This window comes from Mirounga angustirostris, unplaced genomic scaffold, assembly GCF_029215605.1.
Source record: "Mirounga angustirostris isolate CCGP_5_RB_7025 unplaced genomic scaffold, mMirAng1.0.hap1 SCAF_15, whole genome shotgun sequence".
In the NCBI taxonomy this organism is placed as follows: Eukaryota; Metazoa; Chordata; class Mammalia; order Carnivora; family Phocidae; genus Mirounga; species Mirounga angustirostris.
The window spans coordinates 41186780-41205357 of NW_026991723.1; the positions used below are offsets into that span (position 1 = coordinate 41186780).

General features: G+C 39.0%; 1 protein-coding gene across 2 annotated transcripts in view; it reads right to left on the reverse strand.

Moving 5' to 3' along the window:
- TTC39B (tetratricopeptide repeat domain 39B) overlaps nt 1-18578 on the reverse strand; it is a 126688-nt gene that overhangs the window by 38433 nt on the left and 69677 nt on the right. For both annotated transcript variants that reach the window (XR_010407723.1, XM_064579476.1), the window contains exons 4-8: nt 18308-18418; nt 15436-15567; nt 14246-14322; nt 10459-10526; nt 7508-7572 (exon numbers count right to left, since the gene is read on the reverse strand). Coding sequence is in view for 1 of the 2 variants with exons in the window: in XM_064579476.1 (XP_064435546.1) it covers nt 7508-7572; nt 10459-10526; nt 14246-14322; nt 15436-15567; nt 18308-18418 (453 nt within the window). In the remaining variant the exon portion in view is untranslated. The remainder of the gene's footprint in view (nt 1-7507; nt 7573-10458; nt 10527-14245; nt 14323-15435; nt 15568-18307; nt 18419-18578) is intronic.

Below are 18578 nucleotides of genomic sequence, written 5' to 3' on the forward strand. Positions count from 1 at the left end.
GGTTCGAACATCAGCATGCAGGACTCCAGAGCCCCAGGACCACAGGACTGTGACCTCACAGCTTTCCAGCAAAGTCTCATAGAAGACTTCCCAGGAGTGCTCCGTCTCTTGGTTGCTGTGCACGCTTGAGCAACCCTACCTTCCACCAAGTATCTGAGGAGCTACTGCCAAAAAGATGTGAATTTCAGTGGGATGGCCATGATCTCAAATAGACCAAATAAATTAGAGCTTGCAAGTAGGAAAGACTGAAAGAGGACAGCAAATTCCATCAAACTGCACCATTTGTCTTTCTTTTTCCTATTCCATCCAAGCAAATCTTTCCGATTTCTCATTTTAATTTCTTTTCTGTGCATTTCCCCCCTTCCCTTCACATCTTCAAAAGGCAAATACTTAATCAGAGAAATGCAAATTAAAACAATGACAAAGATGTAAAACTTGGTAACGAACAGGAATTGCTTACCAAATTGACAAATATATATTTTAAAGGCAGTAAGAAATAACCAGATTATTATGTATCACCTTTTGTAATATAATTATAAAACGTACAACTTCATTTATGATGTATTCTAGCCAAATTTATTTAACCTGAATCCAGTAAGCCTACAGATCTAATTGCCAGCTTATAGGAAATATTGGGCGCTAGAAGAATGCTATGGACTGAATTAATTATGCTCCCCTCCAAATCCATATGTTGAAGCTCTAAGCCCCAGTGTGCAGATATATGAAGATAGGGATTTTTAGGAGGTAATTAAGGGTAGGGTCCTAATCTGAAAAGACGGGTGATCTCAGAAGAGAAAGAGAGAGAGAATATCTCTCTCTTGGCCCTATAAGGGCTGAGTGAGAAGGTAGTTACCTGTCTGCAAGCCTGAAAGAGAGCTCTCTCCAGAAGCTGATCATGCTGATACCCTATCTTAGACTTCCAACCTCAGGAAGGGTGAGAAAATAAAATTCTGTCCTTTAAGCCACCCTGTCTGTAGTATTCTGTTACGGCAGCTTGAACTAACTAAGACAAAGAACAAGCTAAATGAAAACTCAAGAAAGCCATCAAACAAATCCATGGGATATTCTACAGGACAACTGGCTTAGGCTTTTCAACAACCATCATGAATATAGAGACTGTTCTAGAATAAAAGATATGAAATGGACATAAACAGGGGATGCAGGAGACAGTCTTGTGTTGCATCCTGGTATAGACATACCAGCAGTAAGAGAAATTTGGGGCCAACCAGGAGAACGTGAAGATAGACTGAGTATTACATGAAATGAAGATTTACTGACATGGAAAAGTAAAGAACATTAATTGAAAAAAGCAGGTTACAAAAGAGAATGCACATTAAAAAGTACATATATCTTTAGATTTGGATAGAAAATATTCTGAAATAATATATACTAAGGTTTAGCAGCCATTATCACTGTGTGAAAAGAATATGGAGTGCATATGTTAATAGCTGCTCACCTACATTCCTAAATATATATGCCACTTTTGTGATAATAAAGCATTATTTTAAAATATATATATATTTTTTTAAGATTTTATTTATTTATCAGAGAGAGAGAGAGACAGAGGCAGGCAGAGGGAGAAGCAGGCTCCTTGCTGAGCAAGGAGCCCGATGTGGGACTCGATCCCAGGACCCTGGGATCATGACCTGAGCCGAAGGCAGACGCTTAACCAACTAAGCCACTCAGGCATCCCAATAAAGCATTATTTTAATTTTTTTAATGGAAAACCAGTGCTGGCAAAGGAAAGAACAAATAGACATATTCATCTACTTTGGTAAAAGGTAGTTATAGTATGGAGATTGGCAAACTATGGGGACATAAGCGTGCTCATTCATTCATTTATTGTCTATGGCTATTTATACTCCACATAGAGTTGAGTAGTTGCAACAGAGATCTTATGACCCACAGGCCAAACATATTTACCATCTAGCCCTTTAAGAAAAAGTTTGCCGGGTGCCTGGTTGGCTCAGTTGGTTAAGCGACTGCCTTCGGCTCAGGTCATGATCCTGGAGTCCCTGGATCGAGTCCCGCATCGGGTTCTCTGCTCGGCAGGGAGCATGCTTCTCCCTCTGACCCTCCCCCCTCTCATGTGTTCTCTCTCTCTCTCTCATTTTCTCTGTCTCAAATAAATAAATAAAATCTTTAAAAAAAAGAAAAGAAAAGAAAAAGTTTGCCAACCCAATTATTTTTCAGAATAATTTTGCAATATATATCAAAAATCTTAAACACAGGTGTACTTTTGACCCAATAAATCCAATTCTATTCTAAGGAACTAGCATGGATAAACACAAAACTTACCTGTAAGGAGAGATACTGTATTACTATTTATAATGAAAATGTATAAACAAACTAAATAGGCAACAACGGGAAATTAAGAAGAGAGTCACATGAGTGCATATATTTATACATACACACGTGTGGCATACCCACATAATAGAATGCTATGTAGCCATTAAAATCCATGATCAACTAAAAACATTTAATGACCTAAATTTTTGTGACATGAAGTGAAAAAGGAAATTTCAAAATGACATGAAGTATATGATTTTATTACATAAAAAGATAATTATATATGCTCATATGCATGCATTAAGAATGCAAACATGAAAATATCAATAGGATGGCAGGAGGTAGAAATGATTTTCAGAATTCTTTTCTTTTTTAATCAAAATATAAATGCTCTATTTTTTTATTATTATGCTATGTTAATCACCATACATTACATCATTTGTTTTTGATGTCGTGTTCCATGATTCATTGTTTGCGTATAACACCCGGTGCTCCATGCAGAACGTGCCCTCTTTAATACCCAGCACCAGGCTAACCCATTCTCCCACCCCCCTCCCCTCTAGAACCCTCAGTTTGTTTCTCAGAGTCCATAGTCTCTCATGGTTCATCTCCCCCTCTGATTTCCCCCTCTTAATTCTTCCCCTCCTGCTATCTTCTTCTTTTTTTTTTTTTTAACATATAATGTATTATTTGTTTCAGAGGTACAGGTCTGTGATTCAATATGACCTCACCGATATGAGGAATTCTTAATCTCAGGAAACAAACTGAGGGTTGCTGGAGTGGTGGGGGGATGGGAGGGATGGGGTGGCTGGGTGATAAATGTTCTATTTTCTGATAATAGATGATTGTTACAAAATTTTCAAATAACATGGAGACAGCGTTAAGTGCCCCTGCATGACTATCCCACAGAGAGATGGTCACTGTTAACACCCAGTACATAACCTTCTAGGTGGTTTTATGCTTTAGTAAGAATCCAATCTTTAAAAACCACAAATGGGATCATATAGTATATACTGTCCTATAAGTTATATTGATGATTTTTCCATGAAAATGCATGAGAGCTACCTTATTTTTAACAAGTGCATATTATCTTATTCTATGGAATAATTTATTTAACCAAATTCCATTGTTAAATATGTACATTGTTTCCAAATTTTCCATATTATAAACAATTTTGCTAAAAGTGTGCTTGTACATTCATCAAGTACTTTTCCTACATCAAGTACTGTAATTATAGTTAATCTATCACAACTATCCTTAGGATAAATTCCTAGAAAAGGGACTTCTGAGATCAAAGGTGGTACACTTTCTTAATTTTGATACATACTGTCGGATCATCCTTCAGGAATACTCTATCAATTTAGATTCCCACCAACTTATGAGGTCCTCACACTGTCATTTTCCCTGAATCATTTGTAGCACATTTCCATTTGTATTTTTTATTATGGTATATTTTGCCCTGACGAAAACTGAAATGTTTATTTGGTCAAGTCAGTCTTTTACGGTTCCTGATTTTATGTCACACTCAAAAAGGCTTCTGAAATTGACACCATATATCTAATGATACGATACACTATGGAAAGACACAATATCACTTGTATGGTATTCTTGCCATAGATGCAAAATCTGGATGTAATCATGAAGAAACATTAGATTAGTCCCTACTGAGAGACATTCTACAAAGTAACTGCCCAGTATACTTCAAAAATGTCAAGATTATAAAAATAAAGAAAGACTGAGTGAGGGACACTTCCAGATTTAAAAAGAAACATAACAACTAAATGTAACATCCCCAACCCTGGATTCAATTCTGGGCCAGAAAAAGGACATTAGTGGGACAATTAGAGAAATCAGAGTAAAATCAGTGGAGTAATTGATAATACCATATCAATGTTAGTTTCTTGGTTTTAATAATTATTACTGTGGTTCTATAAGATGTTAACATTTGTGACTCTGGATGAAGAATATATAAAAATTCTTTGTAAAAATCCTGAAGTTATTTCAAAGTGAAAAAATTTTAAATAAAAGTTTAAAGGCTTTTGTGCTTTAGACCATAAAAAATATTTTCCTTATGTTTTCACTACTACCCTTTGAAAAATATTTTAATATTAGAGAAGCCTGGGTGGCTCAGTCAGTTAAGCATCCAACTCCTGGTTTCAACTCAGGTCGTGATCTCAGGGTTGTGAGACTGAGCCCTGTGTTGGGCTCCGCTCAGCACAGTCTGCTGGAGATTCTCTCTCTCTCTCTCCTCCTCCCTCTACCCCTCCTGCTCACGTGTGCTCTCTCTCTCTCACATAAATAAATGAGAAAGAGAGAATGAGAGAGAGCATGAGAGGGGTGAGGGTCAGAGGGAGAAGCAGACTCTCTGCTGAGCAGGGAGCCTGATGTGGGACTCGATCCTGGGACTCCAGGATCATGACCCGAGCTGAAGGCAGTCGCTTAACCAACTGAGCTACCCAGGCACCCTTAAAAAAATTTTTAATATTAAATATACATGGAATTTATTTTCATGCTTTCTTTTTCCAGAATGAAGAACCAATTTTCCCAAAAAGTATCCATTTTTTCCCACTATTTTGAAAGAGACCTATGTATACACAGGAATTTCACATATTTTTAATTCCCAAGTAAATGTCTGTCTGTATGTACAAAAGTACATGCGTGCACACACTGATAGGTTTGTGCCATTTTAAGACTACTTGAATTCATTCCAGTTTTTAAGTTTTGATGACCAGAAAAGCAATTAGCTCTTTAACATCCTTTTATATCATCTAAAAGTATTTCTTTTTTTTCTCAAAGATTTTATTTATTTATTCATGAGAGACAGAGAGAGAGGGAGAGAGAGAGATAGAGGGAAGCAGAGGCAGAGGGAGAAGCAGGTTTGCCACGGAGCAGGGAGCCCAATGCTGGACTCGATCCCAGCACCCTGTGATCACGACCAGAGCCGAAGGCAGATACTTAACCGACTAAGCCACCCAGGCATCCATAGCATCTAAAAAGTATTTCAAGAAGGGCACCTGGGTGGCTCAGCCAGTTAAGCGTCTGCCTTTGGCTCAGGTCATGATCCCAGGGTCCTGGGATTGAGCCCTGCATTGGGCTCCTTGCTCAGCAGGGAGCCTGCTTCTCCCTCTCCTGCACCCTCTGCTTGTGTGTGTGCTCTCTCTCTCTCTCTCTCTCTGTCAAATAAAAGAAAAAGAAAAAAAAAAACCTTTAAAAAAAAAAAAAGTATTTCAAGAGAAAAACTAAAAACAATTGGTCAATTTCCCAAAACTCCCCCCTACCTCCATGATTTTGAATGGAATACAATTTTATGAAATCACTTTGGGTAAAACTATCTCTTAAAATACTAAATCTTGGGGCGCCTGGGTGGCTCAGTTGGCTAAGCGACTGCCTTCGGCTCAGGTCATGATCCTGGAGTCCCTGGATCGAGTCCCACATCAGGCTCCCTGCTTGGCAGGGAGCCTGCTTCTCCCTCTGACCCTCCCCCCTCTCATGTGCTCTCTCTCTCTCTCATTCTCTCTGTCTCAAATAAATAAATAAAATCTTTTAAAAAAAAATACTAAATCTTGGTTCTGCTCTCACTAACGGGGATCTGCGTCTAATAATGACACACATACTAGCTTATATTAGATTAACCTTCCCACAGATAACAATTAGAACTTTGGAATTTAAATATATATTTAAAATGCATTTTCAGGCACTGGAAAGTGAAACCAAAAAGTAGTAAGAAACTGGAGAACAGCTGAACTTTGAAAGATGGGAACATCTCTCACACGGACTTTACATTTACATGGCTAGTCAGCTGAAAGTACTCTCGAATCCACTCAATGTGGGATGCCTAGAACTGATACAGAAAGCCACAGTCCTATTGTTGTGGCGACTGGGTGGTTCAGTTGGTCAAGTGTCCGACTCTTGGTTTTGGCTCAAGTAGTGATCTCATGGGTCATGAGACTGAGCCCCAAGTTGGGCTCTGTGCTCGGGGGGAGTCTGCTTGAAGATTCTCTCCCTCTGCCCCTCCCCACATGCTTGGGTGCACCACACATGCTCTCGCTCTCTCTCAAATAAATAAGTCTTTATGAAAAAAAATCTGACACTGCATTGTGGGGCTTATAATATATGTAAGTGTACTATCATAAGAATAGTATAAAAGACAAGTGGTCAATGAAACTATATTTTCACAAAGTTCTTACATTTCATGGGCAATAGTACAATATTAACTCTAAGTTGACTGTGGTAAGTTAAGAAGGATATTATAATCACTAGAGTGACCTTTAAAAAAATTAAAGAGGTAAGCTTAGAAAACAATAGGGATTGATTACACTGGAATATATATATATATTTTAAATTTTAGTAATGCAATAAAAGGCAAAAAGAAGTGAGAAAACTAAATGAGGCAAGAGAACAAGAAAAATGGTAGCCGCAAGTGCAAACATATTTGTTTGTTATACTGAATAAAAAAGCAAGACCCAACTATATGCATCTATAAGAACTGCAATTAAAATATAAAAACAAAGATAGGTTTAAAGTGTAAGAATATATGTCATGCTACACTTACCACTAATTATAAAAACGCATGAGTAGCTATATTAATATCAGACAAAACAGACTTCAAGACAAATATTTATTATAAGAGTTAAGTAGAGACATTTCATAATGATAAAAAGGTTAATTCATTAGGAAGATAAAATAATTAAAATATATATAAACCTAATAACAGAGGCTCTAAATATACAATGCAAACACTGACAGAACTAAAGAGAGAGAAATGGGTGATCCCAGAATCAAAGTTGGAGATTTTGAACTCTGTGAGCAAATGATAGAGCAACTAGATAAAAATCAATAAGGATATAGAAGATACGGACAACACAATGGTCCACCTTTGAATCACTGCAGAAAATTCTATCGAGCAGTACTGCTCTAGAGTCTGGACCAAAGACATAGCTATAATTTTAAATTTATAAATTGATTTTAGGAGAGAGAAACTAAGATTATGTAATTAGAAATTATGTCAGTAGCTTTTTTTCAGCTATTTTTTTCAAGATTGCATTTAAACTTAAATTCTGTTGTCCTATAGCACTGAATACATACACAGTAAGCCAAAAAATCAAGTGCATTTTTACCAACAGCAAATAAAACCTAGTCATACTTCATGAGAATTTTGAAGTACAAACTGGACAGAATACAAGAATCATTTAAAAACAACATCTTAATTTTAACTTACTTATATATTTGGTAACTTGTCCTAATTTTGAGTCCACCTTTGATGAAGTTGATCATATTTTCATCCTGAAAACAATTCAGTTAAATAATTAGATCACTTAGCAAAAGATTCTTACACTATACAGTTATATATTTGTGTGATTAGAACAAAACACTATCTTTTGAGGACATAATTTTTAAATTAAAACATTCTTCTTGCTTTACATTTGAAATGCTTTTCTGTAATTTTCCTTCCAACTTAGATGGCAATAAAAAGAACACATTTAAAAAATCTTTGCATTACTTCAAGCAAGTAATTAAGGAAGTAACCCACTTAGTGACCAAATATGTTAGTCCAAATCTACTGTGATAAACATCATCTAATGCGCAATTTTCTTCTGGGTTCAACAGAATCTAAAATGGGTGATTTAAGGATGTGCTCTAAGGACTTTCCAGTCCATCACACTCCAGCAAATGGGATGACGGTTCTTCTTTTGCAGGGTACTTTAGCATTCAGTCTATTTAACACTGTAAATTTCACTCATATACATTTCTAGAACAAAAATTATTGATCTGGATTCTAAACTGATTGTCACAATATGCAGTTTTGTTTTGGAGGAAAAAAAAATCATTTCACTTTTCTTTGCCCGATGGTCATCAACCACAAAGTTGAGGCAGAGGGCCTAAATGAATATCATTTTCAGGGTCAGCATTCTAGGATTCCACGAGAATCTCTTAAGAAATTATATCAAAACCTGCTTAAAAGAAGTTAATCTAACAGTGTTAATGGAGACAGTCCCGTATTTCATATTTCCAAGGAGAATATTTTTCTAGTCTATTGATAATGGAGAGATGCTCTGGTATTTATTTCCTGTGCACTTCAGCATCCTTCTAAAGCAAGAGGAAAATTTACTTTAGCTTACAAATTTCATTAAGTATTAAATCTTTACCATTTAAATTATTCTAAGAATCAATAAATACAAAATTCACTACACAACTTAAATGTTTATCTTCTTATTTAAGGAATCTTATGATTACACAAGTTTCAAGATTGGCCAGGAAAGAATTTCCAAAATCACATTAAAATCTGCCTCAAATAATAATATTTCGTTTCATGATTCACCAAATATTTACCGAATGCCTATTTTACACCAGGCATCTGAATGCAACATCAGACAAAAGCAAATCAAGGTGCTAAGGGCTGGAGTCATGCACACAGAAGGAGATATGCACAGGAGGTCAGGAGAGCTCAGAGCAGGGGAGGGGGTGACATGGAGAGGTCCACAGAAGCTTCCTGGAAGCATCGGGGCTTAAGGCACAAAAAATGATTAGGAAGTGGCCAGATGAAGGAAGGCAAAGCAGATGCGAACCTTGCGAGCCAGGGAATACTCAAGCGGAAGGAAAGGCAAGGAAGCATTAACGATCATGGCATGCTTGGCCATCTGTGCTTACATAAGTCAGCGCTGCCACAGAAGCTCCCACAAAGATAGAACAAAGGAGTAAGAAAGCTACCTCTTCCCGTGGGGTAAGAGGGGAGGAGGGAATGTGGGAGAAGATACCAGTTTAGTTTGAAAAAGCCTCCCCCCCACCCCTTGCTGATATTCTGATACGGGACCACTGCCATAGTCCGTGAGAGCGACTCAAAGCTAAAGCAGAGCAATGACAAGGTGATAGTCTCATCCCTGAGAGGGCGCTCAGCTGCACAATGGACAATGAGCTGGAGGTTAAGAGAAATAGAGCCAGAGGGTCACTAGGTCGCTGTGCCCTCTAGAGAAGAGCTGATAAACACCCCCATGAAAACACTCAAGAAGGAAGAGATGGCACTGCTAAATCTTCACAAGGTAAAAGAAACATGAGCATTAAATTGGATATGGAGGCATGAGGAAGAGGGAGGAGTCTTGGATATCTCCCAGATGTTTAATTACAAGTCTCCACATACAACATAAGACTTTAAATCCCAGATTTGTCAAATCCCCATTTGGAAAACACATCAGAAAAACTGGAGGGCCTCCATGACTGGCATTATGTTTCCTGAGGCAGTAAGAATGAGGTTTTCAACCAGACTTCATAATACATAGGGTTTTAGGAAACAGGGTCATAGACCAGAGTGGTTCAATTTTACTAAACCAGAATCCAACCTAAGAAGTCAATCTCCAGGGGAAAAAAAAAAAAAAAAAGGAAAGCAACTCTTAATACAATGTAAAACATTGTGATTGAGGAAGATTTTCAATTTTACAATTGCATTTCTGCTCCCTTACAATCCTGACTCTACCTCTACCCCCAATGTATCCATCACCGCCACCCATGGGGCCATGACGTTAAAATCCATGTTTTTTAGAAGGATTGGAAGATACAATGTTAGGCAAGGCACTGGTTGTAACAGTTCCTAGAGGTAAAGTTAAAATGTCCCTTAAAGAAAGGTATTCATGGCTTGGTTTAATGACTTTTTAAATCTGCTCTTCCAAAGGAAGAAATAAAAGCAAGAAAGGGGCATGAGAATAGAAAGAGGGGCAAAAATAAAATTTGAAGTATATATGAAAAGCCTGGCACTCAAGCATGCATACCTGAGCTTTGCTGAAGCATCTGGTGTAAGAAGGGAATGGCCAAGGATGAAAATGCCTCTTTGGCCCGGGGCCTATAGCCCTCTACCATTAGCAAATGCAAAGAGGGATAATCCCACTCTTCTCATACAGAGAAGCATCCAGAAATTCGGTGCAGTAGTTGCAAAACAGTTCCTTTATAAGACAGTGGTTCCCAACAGACTGAAATTTGGAACAGACTCCAAGTGCATTTGAGTAGGAACAAAGCTCCCTGGGGTCATTTTTCAGTCAAAGTTTATCAGAACAACAAGTATCTTCCATTACAAGTCTAAGTCAAAAGAACTGAAGCACTGACATAGAATGAGCCCCATTTTTTCTGTGTAGTACTGGCAGGCTTCCCCGGCATACTGATTCGAAGCCAAACATTTATTACCTGCACAAACGTGAGTGCTGCTTTCTGTAGGAGACACTCGGCATAACAGATTTCGGCATGCATTTCCTCTATTAAAAACAAATAAAATTACATTAAGGAAAATCCTATGTCCACAGTAATTGCTCTGAGATGTTCAGGAAAGACTCGTAGCTCAAAGAACCCAAGAGAGACACAAAAATCTAGGTTGCTTTGGTACTTCCATAAAAGCAGAATGATGACCTCGGTTCTCTGTCCCTCGGCAAGATTTCCCTAGAATGTGTAAAAGGATTTAAGGAAGTCATCTTTGGCCCCATTCAAATGTAACTGCAAAGAGTCAGGTACTTAGCGCCAGAGACCTAAACTCAGCTCACAAGAGGAAACCAAAATTTAAAAGTACTTAAAAAAAATATTTTTTAACTTAACAGTAACACGTAAGTTTAACACAGTTATAGAGATTGAAAAAACTATCTTAAATTTATGAATTCTAGCTTCTAAAATATGAAGGTATGAAAATCATGGCAATGATTAGACACCCCATTAACTTAAAGAGAAAGCAGCAATTCTCTGAGGTCTGTGAACAAGTATGGACCAGCACGCCCAAGGCATGACTCCTCACACATAGAAGACATGATATAAAAAGAGCTCACACTAGCACAATTTCAGGCTATTTTGATCACTGAGCTATCTAGCACAGGAACAAGGCACTCACAAAAGGGACTCTGTAAAGCTATGTATATCCCAGGGACATACGGAATGCCCCAAAACACATGGCCTGTCTTTCTAAACAATACCTTACACTTGCAGAGATTGGGGTGGGAGGGAAACCTTTGCATTTTTGCATAAACAAAATCAGCAGATTCCTGTTTTACCCATGGGATGCAAACTGGCATTTTATTTAAGTAAATGAGCTTGGGGGATTTAACAGCCTGGGTTGGAGGAAAGGTTCTGCCATGTTGTGGGTATCCACCTCTCTCTGCTGCTGGCCACCTCATTTATAAAGTCCAGCTAGTAACATCTTCACTTCACAGCTAAAGAATCAAATGACGTGCTGCACAGAGCTCACTGTGGAGAGTAAGCACTGGATTTTTGTTAGCTACTTTCGGTACGATTATTGCCCTTGGTCCACATTGGGCTTTTTGGTAAAAGCTCAGAAAGCAGGACATTTTTATGTGAAGTAAGTAGCTGAAAAATAGGGTCCTTCTGTGTTTGTGAGAATGCTGTTGGGTCAAAGTGGATAAGGACTAGCGCTGTATTTCTTGCATTCACACACACAGACCCCATCCCCTATCCCTGCCATCCGACACACAACAGGCTGGTTCTCACAAACTGGTTCCAATCACTACCACGCTCATATGCCAAAGGCTGAATTTACAAAGAAGCAACTAGGCGGTGAAGATCCTTCAGCGGCCTGCCTACAGATGGGGCCAGCCTTGCAGAGTCAGGGCCTTCAGCAGCCTGCCTACAGAGGGGGCCAGCCTTGCGGAATCAGGGCCTTCAGCAGCCTGCCTACAGATGGGGTCAGCCTTGCGGAGTCAGGGCCTGTGCACATCCTGGCGGCCGTCATCAGCCAGGGTCTCGGTCCTTCTGAGTCTGTGCAGAGGTCTGAGCAGAAGGAATGGCTGCATCAGGGTTAAGTTAAAGATGAACACACCACAGAACAGCTGAAGGACGTGACAAGAAGGCAGAGATAAACGGCAAGAAAATTTGAACTCTGTATACCATATGTAAGCATCCTTCATGTTAAATCCCTTTCACATCCTAAGTATTGCATTTACACATCTGCTTTTAAAGGAAATTAGAAAACCATTCAGGGCAATATGCCAGCCCCGAGAGAAGAAAGGGTGTGTTCCATGTTAAACCCACAAAAAGTTTAATTAGGGCACCTGGGTGGCTCAGTTGGTTAAGCGACTGCCTTTGGCTCAGGTCATGATCCTGGAGTCCCAGGATCGAGTCCCGCATCGGGCTCCCTGCTCGGCAGGGAGTCTGCTTCTCCCTCTGACCCTCCTCCCTCTCATGCTCTCTGTCTCTCATTCTCTCTGTCTCAAATAAATAAATAAAATCTTTGAAAAAAAAAAGTTTAATTAAATATACTGACTCCTGCAGACAACCAGCCACTAAAGGATGTAAATGAAAATTACCAAGAGGAAAAACAAATCACATACTAAAGCTACAATGTTTTGACATGCACCCTTGAACATAAAGTCTGTTTGGGTTGCAGTGACAGCCAAACTCATTAGAAATAAAATGCAACTTAATTTATAAAAGTCGTATTCCTTCACTCTGGTTGATTTATATGGGACAGTTCCCCAGTTCTCAAAATTAACCATTTGGCATTTTTGAATAGATACCTTACCAGAACATCTCTTAATTATAAATTCCTTAGTCTACTAAAGGAAATAACTTCACCCTGCGCTAAAATGTTAGCTAAGCATGCCTTTGGATGTAAAAGTCTAAATAAGCCTGTTTTTCAGAATATGCTATTGTCACAAGCTAATTTTATGTTTACTGTTTTCTAATTAAGACTATTTTTAAGGCAGTTTTAGTTTGGCAGCAAAATTGAGGAGAAGGTACAGAAATTGCCCATGTATCCCTTGCCCCATGCATGCTTAACCTCCCCCTGATGAACTGATGAACTTCTGTTGACACATAATCACCCAATGTCCATAGTTTATGTTACAGTTCCTTCTTGGTGATGTACGTTCTATGGGTGTGGACAAATGTATAAAGACATGTATCCATCATTATGATATCATACAAAGTTTTTTCACTATCCTAAAAATCCTCTGTGCTCCACCTATTCATCCCTACACCCCATCCCTCGGCAATCACTGATCTTGTCACCATCCCCACAGTTTTGCTCTTTCCAGAATGTCATATGCTTGGAATCATACAGCAGGACACCTTTTCAGATTGGTGTCTTTCACTCAGTAATATACATTTAAAGTCACTCCATGTCTTTTCATGGCTTGAGAGTTCATTTCTTTTTAGCACTAAATAATATTCCATTTGTCTGGATGTACCACAGTTTATTTATCGATTCACCTATTGAAGGATATCTTGGTTGCTTACAAGTTTTGGCAATCATAAATAAAGCTGCTGTAAACATCCACATGCAGACATAAGTTTTCAGCTCCTTTGGGTAAATATTAAGGAGACTGATTGCTGGATTTATGGTCAAAGTATGTTTACTTTTGTAAGAAATTGCCAAACTATCTCCCAAAGTAGCTGTACAATTTTGCATTCCCACCAGCCATGAATAAGAGTTCCTTTTACTCTACATCTTTGCCAACATTTGGTGTTGTCGGTATTTTAGATTATGGACATTCTAGTAGGTGTACAGCAGTATCTCATTGTTTGTTTTCTTTTTTAATAATTAGTAATAAGCAAATAAGTACATTATTCCAGATTTTCTAAAGAGCCATGTACAAAAACATTATAAAAAGATAAGAACGCAGCACCATCTACTTTCAAGATGTCTACATAGGAATGATTCAACATTTCCCTCATCCATATGTGAACACTTTGTTCCCTTTTCTACAAGCCTATCAGAGAAAGTGTGGGGTACAGTGGAAAGAACTGTGGCTTACAGATAGGCCGATCAGCTTTGAATCCCGCTCTGCTACGTGGGGAATCTTGGGCCATTAACCCAACTATTGCCAGTGATTACTTCTGCAGGGTGAGTATGATGGGAAAGAGAAAAAGATTTTCCATTTCCTTTTTATTCTACACTTAAGTACTGAATTTTATGAGTATGATCATGTTTTAATTTTCAAAGACAGGAAAAACTTCATCTTTAAATGAGTCTCACCTTCAGTCAGCTGTTCCAGTGATCCTCTAGAAAGAAGACTTGAGAAAGATTCTACAACCGTGCATTTTTTCCTGTATCTGTGGAGAATAAGCAGAAGGGGAGATGGGAAATAGAAAGAAAAAATGACAATAAATCAGGCCAGGCCCATTTTCCTTTGACATTCATTTTTGTCACAGTCACACCAAAGAGTTACCAAGGAGAAACTCTAAACCCTGAAGTCTGTAGCGCAGAGACCATCCTTTTCAACACCGCACACCCAGCGCTCAGCACTGGGCTGGCATCCTGTGGGCACTCCATCCGTGCTTACTGGACACATGTGGACAAACCCACACAAAACAACGAATGGCAGCTAACCCTGCCAAGCACCCTGCCCTTACCTGTACGGCTGAAATTGATATTTCTGGGGTAAGAGGCATGCACAGATTAGGAATCACTTAGAGGGCAGCATTTAGAAACTCTCTTCATTTGTAGGGTTGCAACATAATTACATGAGGATACATAGTTTCATGTTAAACTTCACCAATGCTAGTTAACAGCTGTTGCTGGGGTCTTGCTATACACACAGAGCAAAGATTAAAATAAAACTGAAAATCCGTCTCATTTTCACCAACCAGAAGTGTTCAAAAATGTCCTTTTAGACAAATACAGCTCTCCCTTCTGAATAGGCAGCATCTCCCACATAAAAGAAGAGTGTTCCTTGCTTGGCCTCGCGTGGCAGGCAGTAGCTGAAATCATCCACCCCAGGGAGACCCTTGAGAAATGCATGCTGCTGACCCCACAGACATCTCCCTCAGTTCTTCTCTGTGGCTCAAGCTACGGACGGAAGGAAGGAAGGAAGGAAGGAAGGAAGGAAGGAAGGAGGGAGGGAGGGAGGGAGGGAAGGAAGAAAGGAAGGAAGGGAGGGAAGGAGGGAGGGAGAGAGGGAAAGAAAAGAAAGGAAAAAGAAAAAGGTAGAGGTATAGATGCCAAGTGTTTGGCCAAACAAGAATCAGCTATAATTCCTAACAGGAAATTTTAACTCTATTACATAGAACTATGTGAGGCTAGGAAGCTTTGAAGTACAAGCCCCTTACTACAATTGGGGCGAACCTCAAACAGAGCTCTCTCCATCAGGCAAACCACACTCACTTTGTCACACAGACATAAAGGTTTGTAGTTGTATCTCAAGTATTTAATTACTCAGTTCATACTTTTGGCAGGTTTGTAATGCGTCCTTCATGGCAGAAATGCCGTTTTGGATGTCCTGTTGCTCGAAGGTCATGACCGCCTGCAACACCACAATAGTACTGTAGCCCAAGGCATGGTACATACTCTCCTTAGCCCTGGGGGCAAAACACAGGGAATTAATACATCCCAACTCAACTTAAATCATGCACATCTTGTCTGATACTAATCAAGAGAAATCCTAGTAAATGCATATCGTGACTTTGATAGTGATAACTTTTACTCCTACACCATGATCACTGAAATAATATAGACTGAGAAAGGCATGTCCTAAAAAACTCAAGTATTAAGGACTTTCCAAATTAAGCCTACAGAGGCAGCAGAGAATGTTCCAGGTTAAAGCAGAAGCCGACAATTGTTTTGCCCTGTTTCAGCACAAGGGGGCAGCCTGCGGATTCTTTTCCTTGAAAACATTTCAAAGCAAACCAATTTTTCCCAGTTGAACACCAGGCAATATACTTACTATCTTTAGCTCTGATATAAGTACTAAAATAAAGGCCACTGGAAATGCATTCTGTGACAGAGAGATTTTGATGTATTTTCAGATACTCATTTAAAAAAAAAAAAAAAAGCTCCTTTCCATTCCCAGCCAGAGGCCAAAGAAAAGCAAGATTTTTGCAATAAATTAGGTGAGCCACAATGGGCCCAGGCAAAGTACATTTTAGAGCTCATATCTAATCTAATCCCATTATCTACAATTCCTTATTAAAGTTCTTGATAATTCCAATTACTAAATTATCATTTGAGAATTGCTTGGATTTTTTTTTTTTTTAAGATTTTATTTACTTATTTGAGAGAGCGAGAGAGCACGAGGGGGGGTGAGGGGCAGAGGGAGAAGCAGACTCCCCACCGAGCAGGGAGCCTGACATGGGGCTTGATCCCGGGACTCCGGGATCATGACCTGAGCTGAAGGCAGAGTCTTCACCAACTGAGCCACCCAGGCGCCCTGAGAATTGCTTGGATTCTTAAGGGCATTAATTAGTCTTAATGTATGGCACATCCCAGACTTTCGGGCTGTGAAAACCTCACCATTTCTTTCTCAAAACTTCTCATTAGGTCAATCTGTTATAAGATTTAAAATATTAATGCATGATTTTGTTTTTAATTCAAATATAATGCACAACAGCCCACGGCTATGCAAAACAAATGCTGGCCACATTATTCTTTTCCCCCATTGGAAATAGTCTAAACATCCTTTGGTAATTCGCAGTTTGTCCTGACTAGTGAGGTCACTGGCTGTTCAAAAAAACCCTGCAAGGAGTTAAGATCAGCCTAAAGTTAATCATTTATTGTGGTTTTAAACCTCACATTTTAAACCAAAAGCTCCAAGAGGAAAACGATTCAGGTGGGAAAAACATATGTTTAACAGTGAAACTTGCATAACGATCAGAGAATATAAAATTTGACCAAATAAAATAATCACTTCTTTTCATTCCATGTTATGACCAGCTGGGTGTCTGAGACAGAGAAAAAAGGAGACCTGCGTGAATAAAAACACAAAGGAGACAGGCAGGCAGGTTGAGAGAGGAAGACAGAGAAGTAGAGACAGAAGATGGAGAGAGAAAGAAGTCTGAGGGACTGGCAAGGACGGAGGGAAATGAGGCAGGAGACAGGCAGGGCAGACAAGTGCTGAAGACAACGCTGAACAATTTCCTTCAGCTGTGCACTGTACCATCTATTTTACCATCTGTTCCTAACCTCTGAAATACTCATTGACCACAACTCCGCTACATCAAAATAGAATTACCACAGCAGCTTCTCAGGAGGTAATGTAATTTTTTTTTAATTGTGGTGTGCAGTTGACATACATTTCGGGTGTATGACATAGTGATTCAGCAATTCTATACATTATGCAATGCTCACCACCATGAGTGTAGTAAGACTGAAAGTCTATGATCAAAATCACATCCCCTACTGACCAAAGAAATAAGATTCCCACTATTGTGCCCAAGTAACCTTCTAAAAAACTGTTATATAAGGTCTAAGCTTCACCCAAGCAAGTGACTGTGTTTGAAGGCACAACGTAAGATTATTCCTGTCAAGCTCCAGGCACACTGTAGAGCTGCGGACTGTGGTCAAGGTGACGCTGGTATCAGGGCTGGGCCCGGGTGTTGCTGCCACATTTGAAAAACGAACAGGTAATTATTAGCTGAAATTAAACTGCTTAACTTGTTTATCACATAAATAGGGAGTCCTAAGAACATTTTTTATTATTTTAAATTTCTTTTTAACATTTGAGATTAGCATAGTCTAGTTCTTTTTACCCCATTTCAAAGGAAACTTTTTCCAATGATATTTAAGCTTTAGAGGCATATCCATAAAAACATTTCACTGGGGGCACCTGGGTGGCTCAGTTGGTTAAGCGACTGCCTTCGGCTCAGGTCATGATCCCGGAGTCCCGGGATCGAGTCCCACATCGGACTCCCTGCTCAGCAGGGAGTCTGCTTCTCCCTCTGATCCTCCCCCCTCTCATGCTCTCTCTCTGTCTCATTCTCTCTCTCAAATAAATAAATAAAATCTTTATAAAAAAAAAACATTTCCCTGAAAAAAGCAAAAGGAAGCTCTACAAAACTACATACAATGACAGTATTTGAACACAAATAGAAATTAAAATATGAGAAAGAATCAGAAACTTTCTACTGATTAAATTTGAAAAGACAGATTTCTTAACTGGATATTAAAACTGACCAACCAAATTAGAGGGTCTCAACCAAATTAGTTTAGAAATATTCAGGCGGAAATGCAGATAAATTAACTGACAATCATGACATCAAAGAAAGAATCATCAGAAACATCTGAAAAAAATATATTTTATCTGAAAGAAATACAGTTAATTACCACGGTCGAAGCAATTCTAAGGCATCTGTAAATTTGTTACTTAGAAATAAGTTCAATGCCACCGCACATTCTTCTAGGCCACACTTGAGATCCACCTTGTTTGATGTTGACCTAAAGACCAAGAAAAAATACACAGAATTTCTATAGCTTTTACTATTAGCACGTTGCTGCACGTGTGTGTTTACGTACACTTTGGAGACAGAAAGCTACCACTTAGTAGCAATGTCTTTAACTTTCTGAAGCCTGACTTGCTCATCTGTAAAATGGGAAC